Below are 18225 nucleotides of genomic sequence, written 5' to 3' on the forward strand. Positions count from 1 at the left end.
CATTACACATTTAAGACACATTTAACATTTAATTTGCCATCCGTAAAAAATGCATAGCCTATTAATAGGCAATATGAAATTAAACATTGTATACACATAGAAAAAAGACCATAAATTAAAACAGACGCAGAAATTCAAGAGAGATAACACATAAGATAAAAGAACTAACTAAGATAATAAGATAAAGATAACAAAAACAGGAAATATATAATGAAAAATACAATAAAATTAGGGCTTAAAGTTACATTAGGACTTTTCTATACTATGCAAGTTAGTAAGAAATGATTATTTTTAAATATTCTTATCTTCGTACTTGCATCACTACTTTACCTTTTGTCCCCTTGGTCCCAGTGTTCCTGGGAGCCCGTCGGTCCCTGGCAGACCAGGCAGGCCCTGGGGTCCCAAATATCAGATTAAAATGACGATCTTCATTCGATTGAGTTATTTAATCGTTACCATCACTATCAGGACACTTTAAGGATTGTTATCATTATTATTGTTTTTGTTATTTCGTCGGTGGAGTTGAGAGACACCTACAGGCTGACCGGTCGCTCCGTCTCTTCCAGGGGGTCCGGAGGCCCCTGAGGCCGGTGCCGTGCCCACTACCACAGGGGCCGCAGGGGCGGGAGGGCCAGGGGGTCCCGGGGGGCCGGGTACTCCAGGCTGTCCCTGGAACATATTTCACACAGTTTAGGGATTATGAAGTTTTGGAGTGGAGTTCCGTCTTAATCCTATTGGGCAATGAGGAGGTGTCGAAATGAGGCTAAAGACGTATAATCTCCTCAAGGGATTGACAAAATATCTTCCGTAGACCTCTGCGCAGTTTGAGTGATCAGCGCTGAGGCGGCTTCCGGTGGGAAGCGATCCCTCCAATTTGAGTTGTTCTGTCTCGAGGGGACGTTTAAATTTAAAGCTTCCGTTCGGACGTTAACCACCGACCTTTCACCCCCAAAATGCAACGCTCACCCGAACAGACTCCAAGTCTGGGAACCCGGAGCCTTCCATGTCCACAAACGTCTGAAATACAGAAAGGGAAATTAAGCACCGTGATGAGCAGAACTAAAAAGAAACCCAAATCCCCAAAACACAGCAAAAAACTGTCTTTGTCTACGACCAACTCTAGTCCAGAATCCAGGCTGGAGTCGCTGCATAGATACGCGTGATATGCGTCAAACAAGCTGATTGGTTGAAATTGTCCGACTTCCTGTCGGGAGGCAGGTTCCGAACGGAAAACAAAATGTAGCGGATAAAAGTGGCTGAGGTTCAAAAAACAGATTTTTATTTGCGTATCCGTGTTTTCGATTTGAACGGAAGGTTTTCAAATAAAGTTCAATGTTTTCTGTACATTGTGCTTCAGTGAACGTGACACTGCCCCCTGGTGGACAAGTAACCTTACACGCTCAGTGGCCTTCATTGAAATTCATTCAACTTATAAGTAATATTCTTATTCTGTGAGTTTCCACGACACGCTGCCGCTCTACGCTGAATCTAAAGTTGAATGATCGACTCACCGATCTGGACCCTGGCCCTGGAGGTCCCGGAGGCCCTGGGGGGCCCCGTGGACCGGGATGGCCATCTCCACGGTCTCCCTGTGTACGGAATAACGTGCAGAATAAAGCCACGTCGTTCAGTCAACACGTCAAAATATTAAAACGAGTGATTTGTTTAGTTTGAATGAGAAAGGTGAGAATTTTTTAAAATATCATTTATTTTTGTGATTTATAACATTTCTCGGAACGATCTCGCCGCACCTTCTCTCCTCTAACTCCGGCGTCTCCTGGGGTTCCCGGAAAACCTGGAGGTCCGACAGCACCCTGAAAAAAATATATTCGGTATTTAAATTCAAGTAGTCAAGTCCATTCCTTTCCATTTATCAGAGGCATGGAACGACTTTCTGCTCCGCTCAGCGGTGTTGAATACATCTTGCGCCGTCTTCCTGAGTGAGTTGCGACCGCCTATGTCTGAGTTCTGTCAACGCCCGCTGACATCTCTAAAGGATTTGGCTGCTGGGCGACCCCCCGAAGGAGTTCGGGCTCTGCCGTCGTTGACCTGCCGGGTTCTGTTCTGACGCAGTCGATCGTATAAAACAATGACACGAGCAACGTGGATGATATAAACATGCTGCCTTTGAGAACAGACAGAGCCTTTAGGATACACCGTGTTTTTGGTGCCTATAAACTTTGACGGCGTAAGATATAACACGTTACCTTCCCGTGAAGGCGTGCCACAGGGCCCCGTACTCGGACCCCAGTTGTTTACTATCATGTGGATAAAAGATGTTGGCATTTAAATGTTCTTCCTGTTATACAGATCAGGCCAAGCTACAACATAATGTCACCTGGGGTGACTTGAATGCTGATGAGACGAAGGTGATGTATTTTTTTTCCAATAAATCAAAGATGAAATCGCACGATTATTTGGCGCGTTTGCGTATTTGACGCAGGGCTCCGAGGTTGGCCCCCCACCCGTCGTAGAATGGGGTTGGCAGGGCGTCGTTAGCTCTGTGGATACTTTAGATGTTATTCGTATGTTTGTTAATCCATAAGGCCACACTGAGGAAGCTGCCGTCTTACCATTGTACATAAATCAACAAGCAGTCCAACTGAATCATTACGCTGACCTCCTTGGGTAAAAACTCAGCTTTGCGGGTTTGGGCAAACTCAGTGTTAAACTGTATTTTGCAGCTATTGCGGTATACATGTTTTATGCTTATTTCTTGGCCAGGTCTATCTTGAAACAGAGGGTTTTCGGTCTCAGTGATATTAACCGCAAAGTTCAGATGAATAAATACAAGTCTCTTGTTTACACTTTATAATATATAAGTAATATGAAAACTTACTGCACTTCCATCTTCACCGGGATCGCCCTTCGGAAAATGAAACAAAAAGAAACAAGCAATGAAAAATAAACCACATTTATTATTATTACTATTATTATTTAGCGGTGGGAATGGGAGTTGGCCTGGAGGATAAGTGCACGTTATTAAAATTCATGTCACCTTTGTACTATGTTAAATATTTGAAATCCAAGGTATTGCTCTTACTACTACAGGTATTCCTCACTTAATGAACGTTCAGTTCCTACAACCAGGTCGTTAAGTGAATTGGACGATAAGCAAGGACCCGTGTTATTTCACGATAAGGGGGCGTGGCTGGTATATATAGTGTATATAGTATATAGAGTGTATATAGTATATACGTATAGTGTTATTTCATGATAAGGGGGCGTGGCTGGTATATATAGTATATATTTAACAATTATGTAACGCATTTTAATTCTGTGTACTCACTGCTTCTCCATCAGCCCCTGGTTGTCCCTGGGGGCCTGGCAGCCCCTGAGGCCCAGGCGGCCCTCGGGGCCCCGCCAGCCTCTCCACCACCGAGCCGTCACTGCGCTCCAGGAGCTCGGCTGTGGGCCCCGGAGGGCCAGGGGGGCCCGGGGGGCCCGGGGTGCCGGCCTCTCCCTTCTTCCCTGGGTAGCCAAATCCTGCACTTCCCTGGAAAGACAGAATTATTATTATTATTATTATTATTATTATTATTATTATTATTATTATTATTATTATTATTATCATCATCATGAATTATTATTATTACTTATTCCACTACACACTTCAGACATGACATATAATAAATAACGCACAGAATGAGTTAAAATATTTGAGAGATAATATTTTGGTGATCAAGATTAAACCCAAATCAAAAGTGTATTAGAAATATTCATTCGTTCGGATTTTCTAAATATTTGAATGTGGTGTCCATTAGTATCAACTAGACAACGGCCAAGAAATGCCCTTGAACTCACAAATCGAAGAAAATAACTTCAATAAATAACTGATAAAATAGGAATAACTGACAAGAAAGAGTTTACCTTCACGCCCGTTTCTCCTGGTTCTCCCTGAGAAAAAAAACAACATGAAAGTAGCTTTATAAAAAGGAAATACACACTTAAAATTCCTCCGTATATAAAAATAATCAAATATAAATATACAATTTTACAACAACCCTCTTTAGAGGTTGACCACAGACTCTGCAAAAACTATAATTATATCATAATAAAATAAAATAAAATAGAAGCTGGTATCAGAAAACACATTTTTTTAGAAGCCATGATGAGTGAATTCCAGTCGAGTCAATGAAGCTGTATCTTCACTGTTATCAAAAAAAATAAAAACTGACATCAACCCCTGCATGTCAACACCTAAGCCTCTGCCCCTAGAGGACCTCGGGACACCTTTCAAAATGGTGGCACATAGAGGAGCCCTCTCTACGGTCACATGACCTCTGGATTGCATACGATAAAACGGGCTTCACACCGAATCCGAAAACGCATACGACAGTCGGACCCTTCCCCCCTAGTGGCCGTCGGGTGAACTGCATCTCTACAACGGCGACTGCCTTTCTCAGCTCGACATTGAACATTTCTACCGGATGACAGTTCAAAACTCGCGTTGTATTGTGTTTGCAAAATGCGAAAAAAAATAAATGATCTTGCGACGCTGAGGAGGCGGGGTTTATCAGCGAGGGGGCGGGGCTAATCCCAGCGCTTCGCAGCCTTTCACGTGCGGGTCCCGACTCCCCGTTGGAACGGATGGACTTCCTGTTTGTTGCTGTCGTTTCTCGGATGAGGTGTGAAGCCAAGCTAGGAGTTAGGAATAAGGAAACTCTTCCCACCTTCTCTCCCCGAGCTCCTCCCCTGGAGATGGACCCGGAGCCCGATTCTCCCTTCGGCCCGATGGGGCCCCGGTCCCCTTTCTCTCCCCTGTCCCCTTGGGCGCCCTTATCCCCTTTGGCAGCGAGTCGCCCTGAAATGGGAAAAAGAAATTCACATTTATTCAGTTATTTATTTTCATATTTTAATTGCATTGCTTTATTGTTATTTTGCTACAGTTGTATCTGTCTGTCTGTCTGTCTGTCTGTCGCTTGCACAGAGATATTACTTGAACCTATTTAAGGATTGAAATACTGCCTAAAAAAACGGCCAAAATATTAATTATCCTGGATGAAGAGTAAAACTTTCTCATCATCGTCAGTATTTCACTGATTTTCCATTCTTAACTTTCACTTCTCGATCCATTCCCCTTTTCAATATTTCAGTACAAGATGTTCGGGGGAAACGAGATGATACGGAGCCTTTACACACCAAGAGTGACGCAAATAAACCACAAAATGGCGAATAGTTCTGAGGCGAACTTGGCACCCCCTATTCACACCAACTGCCTACTACAGTATATGGATCCTTGAAAAATACACCACTAAAAATATGTGACGAAGATCTGGTCCTGCTTTTGTGAAGTAAAAAGAGGGAATTAAAAAAAAATGCAGCATATATCCAATTTTGAGAAGGACAGAAAAATCTTATTAAAATCTTAGAAAACATAATAACATCTGAAAGTCTGAAAAATCGAAGTAAAATCTGACAAATCTTAGTAAAATCAGAAAAAATGTTATGAAAACTGAAAAACTCTTCAAGTCTGAAAAAATCATGATACAATCTGAAAAATCTTGGTGAAATATTAAAAAATCGTCATAAAATCTGCTCAATCTTAGTGGAATCTAAAATATCGAATACAATCTGAAAATTCGTAATAAAAAAAGAATCATTTATAAGGCTGAAAGATTTTTGTGAAATCTGAAAAATCTTAATAAAATCGGAAAAATGTTTTTAAAACCCCCAAAAATAAAACACTGTTGTTGTAGATGTTATCAACATAAATGTTTCATGGTTATTTTTCAGTTGAGAGACAAGAGGCTTAACCCAGCTAGTTCGCCATCTAGTGGTTGTTGCGGTGAACTGCATATAATTAGAAATTACATTTCAAGTTTGTCTGCTGTCAGTTCCTGTACAGTCTTGTGTTTCCCTTATATCCCCTATATATAGGACGGGGTGAGGACGGGTGAGGACAGGGTGTCTCTGCGGTACCCACCTGCTGAACACGGTGCAGAAAGACATTGTTTGTCGATGTCAAACCATAGTTTCCCTTTTGTTGTTTTTATTGTGTTAGAGGCACAGTGTGTGTTAGACGCACGGCGTGTGTTAGACGCACGGCATGTGTTAGACGCACGGCGTGTGTTAGAGGCACGGCGTGTGTTAGACGCACGGCGTGTGTTAGAGGCACGGCGTGTGTTAGAGGCACGGCGTGGTTTAGAGGCACGGCGTGTGTTAGAGGCACGGCGTGTGTTAGAGGCACGGCGTGTGTTAGAGGCACGGCGTGTGTTAGAGGCACGGCGTGTGTTAGAGGCACGGCGTGTGTTAGAGGCACGGCGTGTGTTAGAGGCACGGCGTGTGTTAGACGCACGGCGTGTGTTAGAGGCACGGCGTGTGTTAGAGGCACGGCGTGTGTTAGACGCACGGCGTGTGTTAGAGGCACGGCGTGTGTTAGAGGCACGGCGTGTGTTAGACGCACGGCGTGTGTTAGACGCACGGCGTGTGTTAGACGCACGGCGTGTGTTAGAGGCACGGCGCGTGTTAGAGGCACGGCGTGGTTTAGAGGCACGGCGTGTGTTAGACGCACGGCGTGTGTTAGACGCACGGCATGTGTTAGACGCACGGCGCGTGTTAGAGGCACGGCGCGTGTTAGAGGCACGGCGTGGTTTAGAGGCACGGCGTGTGTTAGACGCACGGCGTGTGTTAGAGGCACGGCGTGTGTTAGACGCACGGCGTGTGTTAGATGCACGGCGTGTGTTAGAGGCACGGCGTGTGATAGAGGCACGGCGTGTGTTAGACGCATGGCGTGTGTTAGAGGCACGGCGTGTGTTAGAGGCACGGCGTGTGTTAGAGGCACGACGTGTGTTAGACGCACGGCGTGTGTTAGACGCACGGCGTGTGTTAGACGCACAGTGTGTGTAAGACGCACAGTGTGTGCCATTACATATTAAAAATATTCACTTTCTCAATATGAAATTACAGGTATTACATCAGTCCCTGAAATCCGATATTGATCAAAGTAGCTCAATTGAACTGCAGGTAATGAAGTGCTCAGTTCACGTGGTCTTTCTTTCCTCCTTTTTAGTTTTTTGTTTATTTTATTGCTCATTTTGCCACGTGGATTATATTTCCAAGATTTTTTTTTTTTTATCTAAAAAAAATCTTACAACCGAAAATAAATAGTTTTAAAGAGTTAAAGCTTAAGAATGTTGGAGATAATCATTTATATAGAACGAACCGAACGGGCAAATAAGGCAGTTATAATAAAATTAAATGCATTAATATTCACATTAAAATATATACTTTTTAAATCACTTAGTGACAGAAAGATTCAACTTATTAAAATAAAAAGCTGCCACGCCAGCCCGGATAACTCATGATGCGCATTCCTCATGCTGTCCACTAGGCGGCAGCATGCACAACACTTCCTCCCCGGCCTGTACACACGCAGACGCACTAGTTCCTCTTTACATCCTCAGTTCTGCACCGCAGAGTTATGAACCTCCACATGCATGATCAGAAAAGACAAGTCATGTGTCTGCATGTGGGAGACACTGCTGTTATGAGAGCGACGTTAGAAACAGATTAGAAACACTGGCAAAACAATTGGGAACAGACTCTCACGCGGCTTTGGAACTATTTTAAACAAGCACCGAGTAAACAACTTTAAATTGCAAAAAAAAAAAAAATATATATATATATCAATTAAATCTCTCTGCAACCCTGGCGTCCAATCAGAACATATTTACCTCTTTGTTAGCACTTAGATTTGGTTTACATTTTGTAGATTTAGATCTAGTAGAACACCGCCCTGATCTATTGCTATTCATGGAAATCCTCATTTTCGGAGCCCGGTAAAAAGGGACATTTTTAAATTACAAGGTATTGCAATTTCTTCTTACTCAGAGGCTGTTTTTTATTTGTTTGTTTTTTTACTATGAAAAATAAATAAATTAAAGAATAAAATAAAAATCCGACCAGGCTATTAAAACATACACCAGAAGATTTCTCACAAAAAGGTAAACCCACCCGTCTCTCTCTCCACCGACAGCTCGTGTCTGTTGGTGACCGGAGGCTGCTGGATCGGACGAGACGATGGCGGGGTCGTCTGCAGGAAACAGAAAAAGATTTAAAAAAAAATAAAAGAAAATAAAAGAGACAGCAGGATAATGAGTGTAACACAACCTTTTAAAGCCTTAAATAATTTCGCGGTGCGTTACCTACATGCACTCTCTTAAGCCTCGGCTTCACACCGAATCCCACAAACGGCAACAACTAACAGGAGTTCCATTCCTTCCTATGGACAGTCGGGTTCCGAAAAGCTCCGCCCCCTCTGCACTTTATTGCAATTGTGCTTAAAAATAAGTGAGTAAGTTATGTGTATTAACCCAGACGCAGTTCATCCGATGTCCACTAGGGGACAGGCTCTGACTGTCATGAAAAGTCGTATCCTGTTTACCAGTCAGCAGACACACATTTAAATGACACCTTCCACGATGATAACTCACTGTTTTTCATTCTTAATATTGTCTCTACTTTCGGGTTTTGTAAAATTGAGAGGGAAACCGTCCTGAAACGACCTCCCGCTCCCGCCGACACGACGATGGAAACACGTATTTTTTTTGTCAACGACACATAGACGGTAGAATGTCTGTGATCTCCACTTCCAGGTCCGTCCGCAGGGTTTTAATGATCTGGGTAAAGTTTGGCAGGAACAGCAAAATGTTTGGCTGCGGTTGTTCTCGTTCCCGTTCCAGTGTGAACACATTTTCATATATTTCCCTGCAACAAAATCCACCAAAAACCTCCAAACTTCCAAATAATGCATCATAATAGAATTTTCGTTGCTCAGCCCACAGCCAAACACGCTGCGTTTACGAAGTAATGACCACAAGCGGTTCAACATGTGCACGACGAAAACAAAGAACGCACCGAGGAAACAGACTGTTTTGGGGAGGCGGCTGGCGGACGCCGCGCCTCTCATTAGAGCTGATTGGAAACAAATCAATATATCAATATATCAATATATCAGTATATCAATATATAAATATATCAATTTATCAATATATCAATATATCAGTATATCAATATATCAATATATCAGTATATCAATATATCTATATATCAATTTATCAATATATCAATATATCAGTATATCAATATATCAATTTATCAATATATCAGTATATCATGTATCAATATATCAATATATCAGTATATCAATATATCAGTATATCAATATATCAATATATCAATATATCAATATATCAATATATCAGTATATCATGCATCAATATATCAATATATCAATTTATCAATATATCAGTATATCAATATATCAATATATCAATATATCAGTATATCATGTATCAATATATCAATATATCAATTTATCAATATATCAATATATCAATTTATCAATATATCAGTATATCAATATATCAATATATCAATTTATCAATATATCAGTATATCAGTATATCAATATATCAGTATATCAGTATATCAATATATCAATAACTAAAAACATATTGCGTGCATATGCGTGCCTGTGCACGTGCGTGTGCGCGCGCGGGGGGGTAACAAAGACAGCAGCATGGGGGGAGGGGAGGGGGGTGGAGATGGGGGGGCCGGGGGGCGACAAACGACCCCCTAGTGACCCCGTTCACTCGTTCCCCCGGCGACACACCTCTCATTGTCACCTGCCCAGAAGAATTCCCACAATGCAACAGGTGGGAGGGAGGGAGGGAGGGAGGGAGGGAGGGAGGAATGCGATGAGCCGGCGAACAGTTGATCATTGACCAGTTTGCCTTTTTTTGGGGTGGCGGGGGGGCACCGACCCCCCCACAACCACCCACCCCCCACCCCCCACCCCCCACACCCCTGCTGTGTTGCGTAGCACCAACTATCTTAAGAATTTCAAGGTTGGTGTATGTGATAATGTTCCCTCCATCTATCCATCACAGCTGGGGAGGGAGGGAGGGAGGGAGGGAGGGAGGGAGGCTCCCAAAGACATAAGGAAAACAAAGTGCTGACAGATCTGAAACACTCAACACAGTATTCCAGGGGTCAGGAATGCAATGTCCCCATTTCACATTTAAAGCTGTTTAGGATTTAGTTTTGCTGCTGTTTTTACCATTGTTGTAATGTACCAGGGTAAAAAACCTCAATGGTCATGGGTTAATATTGTGTATTTGTATCCAATGTATATTTTTCCTTTTTTTCCATCCTCTAGTATCACCCTTTGAAATTATTTTTATTATTATTATTATTATTATTATTATTATTATCATCATTATTATTATTATTATTATTATTATTATTATTATTATTATTATTATTATTATCATTATTATTATTATTATTATTATTATTATTATTATTATTATTGTCTATGAGCTGCTATAATACTGTTCAAAAGTTGTTGTTTTTCACTTTCTTTACTCAAGTTAATCTTCTTCTGATCCATTGATTTAAAATTCTTGCATTTTCATTCTTGGCGAAAAAAGGCGTGGCGTAACCCGCCACCAACGATGGAAACATCAATATAGAGGCCAACATGCGGAACAAAAATACATTGAACGGCTGTCTCCTATAATGCTCCAGCAAAAAAAGGATCAAATATAAAGTAATATATAAATAATCTGAAGGATTTCCACTTTAACATGTCTACACAGGGTGTCGCGTTTCACAGATAATAGAGTTACTTACTGCAACGCGGTCTCCTCTGGTGTCGGTCTGAGGATAAAGAGGTGGGGGGGGGGGGGGGGGGGGGACAAAAAAAACTGTTAAAACGTTTGAAACAAAGCTCGGCAATGTGAAAATAACTGTTTTGACTGGAAATCTGCTTTTTTTCTAAAAACGTTCTACGGGATTTTGGCAAAAAGGACGATAATTTAATCTCCTAACGTCCAACGAGAAGCAAGGAAGATAAGGCAGACAGGTGCAGATACTGGGAATGTGGGGATACTTCCTCCCCCTTTTCCTTAAATATTCCATAGTTATTATTATTATTATTATTATTATTGTCATGGGGAAAATCATGGTTTATTAGACTTTCTTTCACTTTTTACTGCAACATTTTCACGCAATACTGCATCGAAGCAGCGTAAAGAATGAACTCTTTTAATGAATGAACTCTTTTAATGAATGAACTCCATTTTTTCAAGGTTGTCTGGCTGGAAAAGAACAAAAAGAGGAATTCCAGATCGTCTTCTCAGAGAAGGGTTTTTTCTTGGCTCTTTCAGTTGAATTGGATTCAGTTCGTTCCTGCCTGAGAGTGATGCACGTTTTTAAACGGCGTCTGAAATGAAAACAGTGGAAAATGGATCTGAGTTCCAGATGCATTTCCTGGACTGGAATGGATGGTGGCTCACTAGTTAATCCGTCCGCCCGTCCGCCCGTATGTCATCCATCCATCTGTCCGTCCGTCCGTCCATTGTCCAACAATCTATCTATTCATCCATCTGTCTGTCCATATGTTCATCCATCCATCCATCCACCCATCCATTCGCCTGTCCGTCTGTTCATCCGTCCGTCCATCTATCCATCCATTCATACATCCCACATACATCGATCCCATCATGCATCTATTCATCATTCATCCGTCCATCCCTCCATCTGTCCGTACATCCATCTGTACATCCATCCATCCATCCACCCATTATATGTATTGTACATTCATCCATCTGCCTCCATCCATACATCCGTCCATCCATCCGACCATACATCCATACATCACACATACATCAATCCATCATGCATCCATTAATCATTCATTCATCATCCATCCATCCATTGTACATACATCCATCCATCCGCCGTACATCCATCTGTACATCCATCCATCAATCCATCCATCCATACATACATTATCCATACATATATACATCCATCTATACATCCATCTATACATCCATCCATCCTTACATACATACTGTACATCCATACATATATACATACATAAATTATCCACCCATCCATCCATGCATGCATACATACTGTACATACATTATCCAACCATGCATACATACATACATAAATACATCCATGCATACAGACATCACCATCACTCACTCGTTGATATCACTCAACGGAAAGTCTCGCTCAACGGAAACCGTGACTCGGTTCCTTCTGCCCAGACTCGTCTCAGGTTCCATCCCTGAAAAAGCGCTGACATCTTGTTGTGGAAAACGTGTGTTTTCTGTTTATCTAATAATTATCTAATGTGATAAACCCTCGTGTGGGGAGGACGGAAAGTGTTGTTTCAAAAATGGCGTTGAACGAGTTGAACGGGCGGAGGAGAGGGAAGAGAGACAGGAGGCTGAACCGCCCGTCAGGGTCTGACTCACTTTACGTTCCAGTCGACGGAGGAAACAGGAAAAAGATACCGAGACGGAGGGTGGCTTCACCCAAACTGACCCCGTCTTTAATCCGGCTCTTTGCTGTGGTTGTGATTTATACAGAGGGCACCATTTATTTTTCTCTCCTTTCCCGACGCGGAGAATCTGCCGAGACCGATAGCGATCCCATATCTTTTCTTTGACTCTGAACTCTCCTCCCCTCCTCTTGATTTTCTTCCTCGCTGCGTTCCTCACATTCCTTTACATGATGCTGCCGTAAAACCCTCGAGCAGGTTTTTTTTGTATTAAAAGTCGACACGCTTCGCGTCACAGATAACAGAGTCACTCACTGCAACGTGATCCCCTCTGCGGTCAGTCTGAGGATGAAGAGAGGGGGAAAAAAAAACAAAAAATCAAACAAACAATTTTTTTTTTTTTTAAACAAATCTGACCATCAAAGCCCGGCAGAGTGAAAAGAACTGTTTTGACTGGAAGTTGTTTTGACTTTTTTTTCTAAAAACCTACTAAGTGCTTTCGGTAAAAGGGATGATGATTTAACTTCCTACAGTAGCAGCCAAAGTACAGCAAGAGATATAAAGCAGACAGGTGCAGATACTGGGAATGTAGGGATACTTCCTCCCCCTTTTTCCTCTATTATTTGATAGTTACTATTGTTATTATTATTATTGTTATTTTTTACTTCTAAACTGTTGTTTTGCCCCATGGTTGCATTCTTGCCGGGAAAGGCACGGCGGACCCCGCCACCAACATTGGAAACAGCATTGAGAGGAGCACTTGTGTAACACAAACACATTGTTTCTTATAATGTCCCAGCTAAAAAAAGAGTTTCAAATAAGGATTTTTTTACATTAAGGTCCTATTATATTAAGGATAAATATATGTACTATATATATTAGGATAAATAACCCGGATTTGGAATGAGTTTCCTACCGTCCAGGAGCCTTTCTCGGGCGTCACTCTCCGCCCCTCGTCGCCGCTTCCTTCCCCTGAGGCCTGAGAACCAGAGGACACACTTTTTATTTTAACTTTCAATTTAAAATAATTTCATTGGTGCCGTGTGTATTTATTATCTCTATCTAGGCAGAAATGTGCAGAAAATAAACAATATAAATATAAATATAAATAATAAAAATGGTGCCTAATTTGAATATAATAGGGATCTGTTATAATATAATATATAATATTATATACACGACAATAAATAAATATATATATATATATATATATATATACACATTTATAGAAAAATATTTATATTTCTAAAATATTACATGTATCTGTAGTATTATATGTTGATACACAGTATGAAACCAGCTCATATTAATTGTTGTATTGTTAATGGAATTCACATTTACAGTACACAGACAAAACAACGGAAAATTTGTCACAAAAATAACTCAATAATAATAATAATAGCTTTTTAATTAGAAATAGTTTTACCAAAACCAATAATAAGTATCCACCCACCTCCCAAATCCCAATCCAACCCCTCAGTTCTCAGTGTGTGTTCCAGCAAAATGGAGGCGATGCATCTATAACAGTAAACTCTCACGTTTGCGCCTTAAATTATCACTATAAAGAGCAGGGACGGCAACAAGCATCCGAACATCTGCTCGTCAGCAAATGTCAGATTTCCAATGAAAGCTGCGTCTCCGCAGCCCGAACCTGTCATTTCCACCTGGGGTTTGTTTAATCACCACAACCACAACTCACAGCGTCAGGTGTTCGCTGTTTCTGAGCAGCTGCTCGGCTGGTGTTTTGGGAAAGGAGGGGGCTGTGCGTCAAAGATGTGCCTGTGTGTGTGTGTGTGTGTGTCAGGTGGAGGGTTTGTTTAAGTTATTAAATGCTGCGGGTTATGAAACTATAATCATAAATGGAATCTAATCTACTGGAATGATATGCTCTTTGAATCACCATGGCTGGATCAATCCTGTCAATTATCCGTTATCAGGAACTATTTATGTTGCACAGGAACCAAGAACCAAGATCATGTTCTGAAGTGGCCTTTAACCTTTGGAAGAGATTCTGGGTCATTCAATATTGGTCTTTTTTTTATAACAAGCAAAACTTTTCTTTTTTTGTGTGTTTTTTCAGCCACTGCAACACAAGGATGTTAATGAATGATAATAATCATATTATTATTATTATTATTATTATTATTATTATTATTATTATTATTATAATTAATTTTATTAATATTATTATTATAATGATTACATTATTTTTAAAAAGTATTATCTACAGATCTACACCATTTTTAAAAACACAAATAAAAAACTATTGTAAAAATAAAAATATATTTTTTAAATTAAATACATAAACATACATCCAACACATAAAATACATCAAACTTCCTGTACTCACCACATCAGAGTCGTCTTCGTCCTCCTCGCAGTGTCTCTCTGCTGCGCGGGGGTCTCCCACCACCCTGAGCTCCCCGATCAACCCCTGCACACGGCACACGGCACACGGCGCACACACACACACACACACACACACACACACACACACACACACACACACACACACACACACACACACACACACACACACACACACACACACACACACACACACACACACACACACACACACACACACACAGAAAAAAAATAAATGAGACATATTTGTCAAACAAGATGAAGATGTTTAATGTTTGTTGAGTATCATGTATGCACAGCTGCTTCATTCCTTAAATACTAATAAAGTCACTTGTAAGAGATAAACACAATCACTGTAAATCCACACACACGTCTTTGAATGGTTTTCCGGACCGCCCACCTTGTTTTGAGATTTGGAAATACAATATAATTTGGGGGACCCCTGCTGCTTCAGTCCGTTTCTCACGGGATTCGAAGCCTCTCTTCTCCCAAACTCCCAGGGGTCACTTAAGTGATTCAAGTCCCCTGTTTACATGCAAACAGGCTCCTAAACAGGAAACGTGCGCGATCACACAGAACAACGTGACGGCTTTCTGCTGGAAGTTTAAACAAGATTTAACGATTAATAGCGGATCGCCACGAAAGCTATGAAGCCTGGAGTAGACATCCATGCTGCGGACATCCATCACATTAAAAAGCTGTCTATCAGGACCTCGTCCCGAACGCCAGAGACATAAAAATTCCAGACCAGAATGACTCTTTTGTACACAAACATAAACCAGTATAAATATTTGGGCGAAAAAGGGGCTTTTCTGGTCCTGTGCGCGGTCCCGGTTGGATTAGGTTTGCGAGACCCTGGCGTCCCAGGGCCGCGGGGCTCAGCCACCGGTCGTTTCGCACCGAACGTTCCTCCCTGGGAGTCCGCGTCCTTACGGCAAAACATCCAAATTCGGGGCCGGCGGGTTCAACGCGGCGAGCGATCGGGTCCGCGCGCGGTCACGGAGAGGCCGGGTTCGTCTCCCGTGTCTCGAATAGCAGGCCGAGAACGCTCGGCAGAGGATGAGAAGGGAGAAAATCATCGTTTTAGGGTTTTTTTTTTCTTGATGAAAAATCATAGCAGCTTCGTATATATTATGATAAAAATGACCATGTTATTATCATAACAACGGCAGATCATTTAAATCTCTCTTTGCGTGTATTTAGGAAGGATTTTTTCATATGCAGTATATTTAGGACTTTCCTCGGAGCAATAGCAATGCCAGGCGCTTCTTAACCCTCAATGCTTTCCATATCAATGTTGAAAGGTAAAATACAAAGACTGTAACTATCTTTAACTATAGTATCTCCAATTTTCAATAGTTATTTGAATACTTAGACTGAGATAGTCACCCAACACCTTCAAAGCCATTTAGTTTAGTGATAAAAACATGGATTTGTTGGTCGTCCGTGACGGTGATATCATATTTTAAAGACACAGAGTTTATTTAGCTGGATCGTCTCTGAGCGTCTCGCACCCCTTGCTCGCAAAACCGAGGCTTCAACTCATTTAACCGGCGAGTTGTGAAGCCAAAAGGCCTCTCCGCAGGGTCCTAGTGCACCTGCCTTCCTTTGTTTACGGCTCACAGCTAAGGTCAGGGGTCGCCGGGAGCTGGGGGGGGGGGTCGGCCCCTCGGTCCAAGCAGCGGGAATTACATGGCATCCCAACGGCGAGGCCGACCAATTATTTTCAGTCTGCTCCAAGCCAGCGGAGACTCCTGTTATGAGTCAGCTCCGGCCATTTAGGCAATTTAGACGATCAAATCATAGGGCGGCTATTGCAGGTCGACACATTCTGTTTCACATGTTTGGCACAAGAGCGGTGAGAGTTCATCATATCTTACACTTCTTCAAGCGCGTCCTGCCAGAGGCATTCAGCCACGTGCTTTTTGAGCCGCTTTTTAGCCAAAATCATCCTGTTTTCTTTTTAGTTTGCCAGTGATTCAATTGTAGTCTCTGTCCTTTGATTTTTTTTTTCATTGGATTAAGGCGTGGTAGGCGAGCTTTATTCTCCTTTTAGTCTGAGATCTATTTGAAGTTCTGTCAGCTACTTTTTTTTTTGTCTTATTTTAGTCAAAAGCAATTGCTATTACTAGTCAATTTGTCAATGTCAACGATAGCATCGCAGTCCAGTGATTGGTCAACAACCGGGACCTCACCAAGATGGCGGCACGTGCAGATGTGACTGACAGAACGTCATGGATGACAAAAAACGGACAAAATGATAAAGACATCATCACAAGGACGGATCCAACACAGCGTCGTCCAAGGTTCATCCAGATCGGCGCTTTGGTATTGCAGACGAGGTTTGTGATCACCAACTTCAACCTCACCAAGATGGCGGCGTGCGCAGACGCATGCGGCACAAAGAAACCCCTTTGCCGACTACCCTGGACCCGTATTGCTGACTGCAGCTATATTTGATAATATTATTATTATTATTATTATTATTATTAATATTATTATTAATAATGCTTATTAATTTTAAGTTAGTGATGCAAGACTCGCAACGGCAGAAAACGCTTGGGGAACACTGGTTACAGCCTTATACCTTCACATCTGCAGATGTTGAGGGACAAACCAAGTGGACCTGTAAACCATCCCGTCAGGCGACGACTACGTACCATGTACTTATCGGGGTCCGCTCCTCCCGCTTGGCCGACGAAGAGCCCGGCGCCGGCTTCCAGCTCCATCTCATCCGGGGATCTCTCGAACCGCACCACCTGAGGCTCCACGTCGCAGTTAAGGTAGAAGGTGACCTTCTCGTCTTGGACGGCGATGGAGAAGCGGGTCCAGGCGTCCCTCAGCGAGGGCACGGGGAAGCTGGCGGCCTGGTAGGACTCCTGGGAGTCGGGCTCGGTGTAGTACAGGATGACGTTCTGCTTGCCGCCCTGCACGGCCGACAGCTTGACGCCCACGTACATGATCTGCTGCGAGGAGTCGGTGATGGAGAAGACCACGCCCCCGTAGTCCGAGGTGGGCTTCAGGTGGAAGATGAGGGAGAAGTCCCGGTAGAAGGGGCTGGGCAGGTGGGCGCGCGCCAGCTGGCCCGTGTTGGCGTCGGGTCCGAACACGTAGCCGGGGCTGCTGTCCGGCCCGTCGACCCGGACGATCTCGGGCGGAGGGGGGTCGCCGATGATCTCCAGCAGCGAGACTCCGCTCTCATCTGGCGAGGAGGAGGAGGGGCAGAGGGTAGCGGTAAAGGTCAGAGGTCACAACACCCAGAAACAAGAGGTTTGAAAGGGGGGTGGGGGGTGGGGGGGCTGCATGGCAGGGAATGGTGTTAGACCCAGATCTTATTAGTCTGTTGGAGGGAGACCCGGTGTTTGCTATGAGTGGCTGGCACATGATGGTCTGTGGTAACACCTTTAGTGGTGCTCTGTGTTACTGACGGTTGATGGAATGAGATGTTGACGTCAAAGGATGACGGAAACGGAACAATATGTGGTGTTTTATTGAAACCTAAGCCGAGAAACCCCGGACATTCTGGAATGTCTGCGGTTCAGCGGGTTCACAGA

General features: G+C 42.7%; 1 protein-coding gene across 2 annotated transcripts in view; it reads right to left on the bottom strand.

The window, feature by feature from the left end:
- col18a1a (collagen type XVIII alpha 1 chain a) overlaps positions 1-18225 on the bottom strand; it is a 95476-nt gene that overhangs the window by 21341 nt on the left and 55910 nt on the right. Inside the window, exons 3-17 of one of the 2 annotated variants that reach the window (XM_080019822.1) lie at positions 17332-17873; positions 14655-14738; positions 13221-13283; positions 12620-12646; positions 10639-10665; positions 7957-8035; positions 4674-4804; positions 3871-3897; positions 3290-3496; positions 2840-2866; positions 1752-1814; positions 1512-1589; positions 967-1017; positions 538-663; positions 331-393 (exon numbers count right to left, since the gene is read on the bottom strand). In XM_080019822.1, the coding sequence (XP_079875948.1) occupies positions 331-393; positions 538-663; positions 967-1017; positions 1512-1589; positions 1752-1814; positions 2840-2866; positions 3290-3496; positions 3871-3897; positions 4674-4804; positions 7957-8035; positions 10639-10665; positions 12620-12646; positions 13221-13283; positions 14655-14738; positions 17332-17873 (1595 nt within the window). Of the gene's footprint in view, positions 1-330; positions 394-537; positions 670-966; positions 1018-1511; positions 1590-1751; positions 1815-2839; positions 2867-3289; positions 3497-3870; positions 3898-4673; positions 4805-7956; positions 8036-10638; positions 10666-12619; positions 12647-13220; positions 13284-14654; positions 14739-17331; positions 17874-18225 lie in introns of both variants that reach the window. The other variant, XM_080019821.1, reaches the window with a different exon arrangement.

This window comes from Zeus faber (assembly GCF_960531495.2).
Source record: "Zeus faber genome assembly, chromosome: 18".
Classification (NCBI taxonomy): domain Eukaryota; kingdom Metazoa; phylum Chordata; class Actinopteri; order Zeiformes; family Zeidae; genus Zeus; species Zeus faber.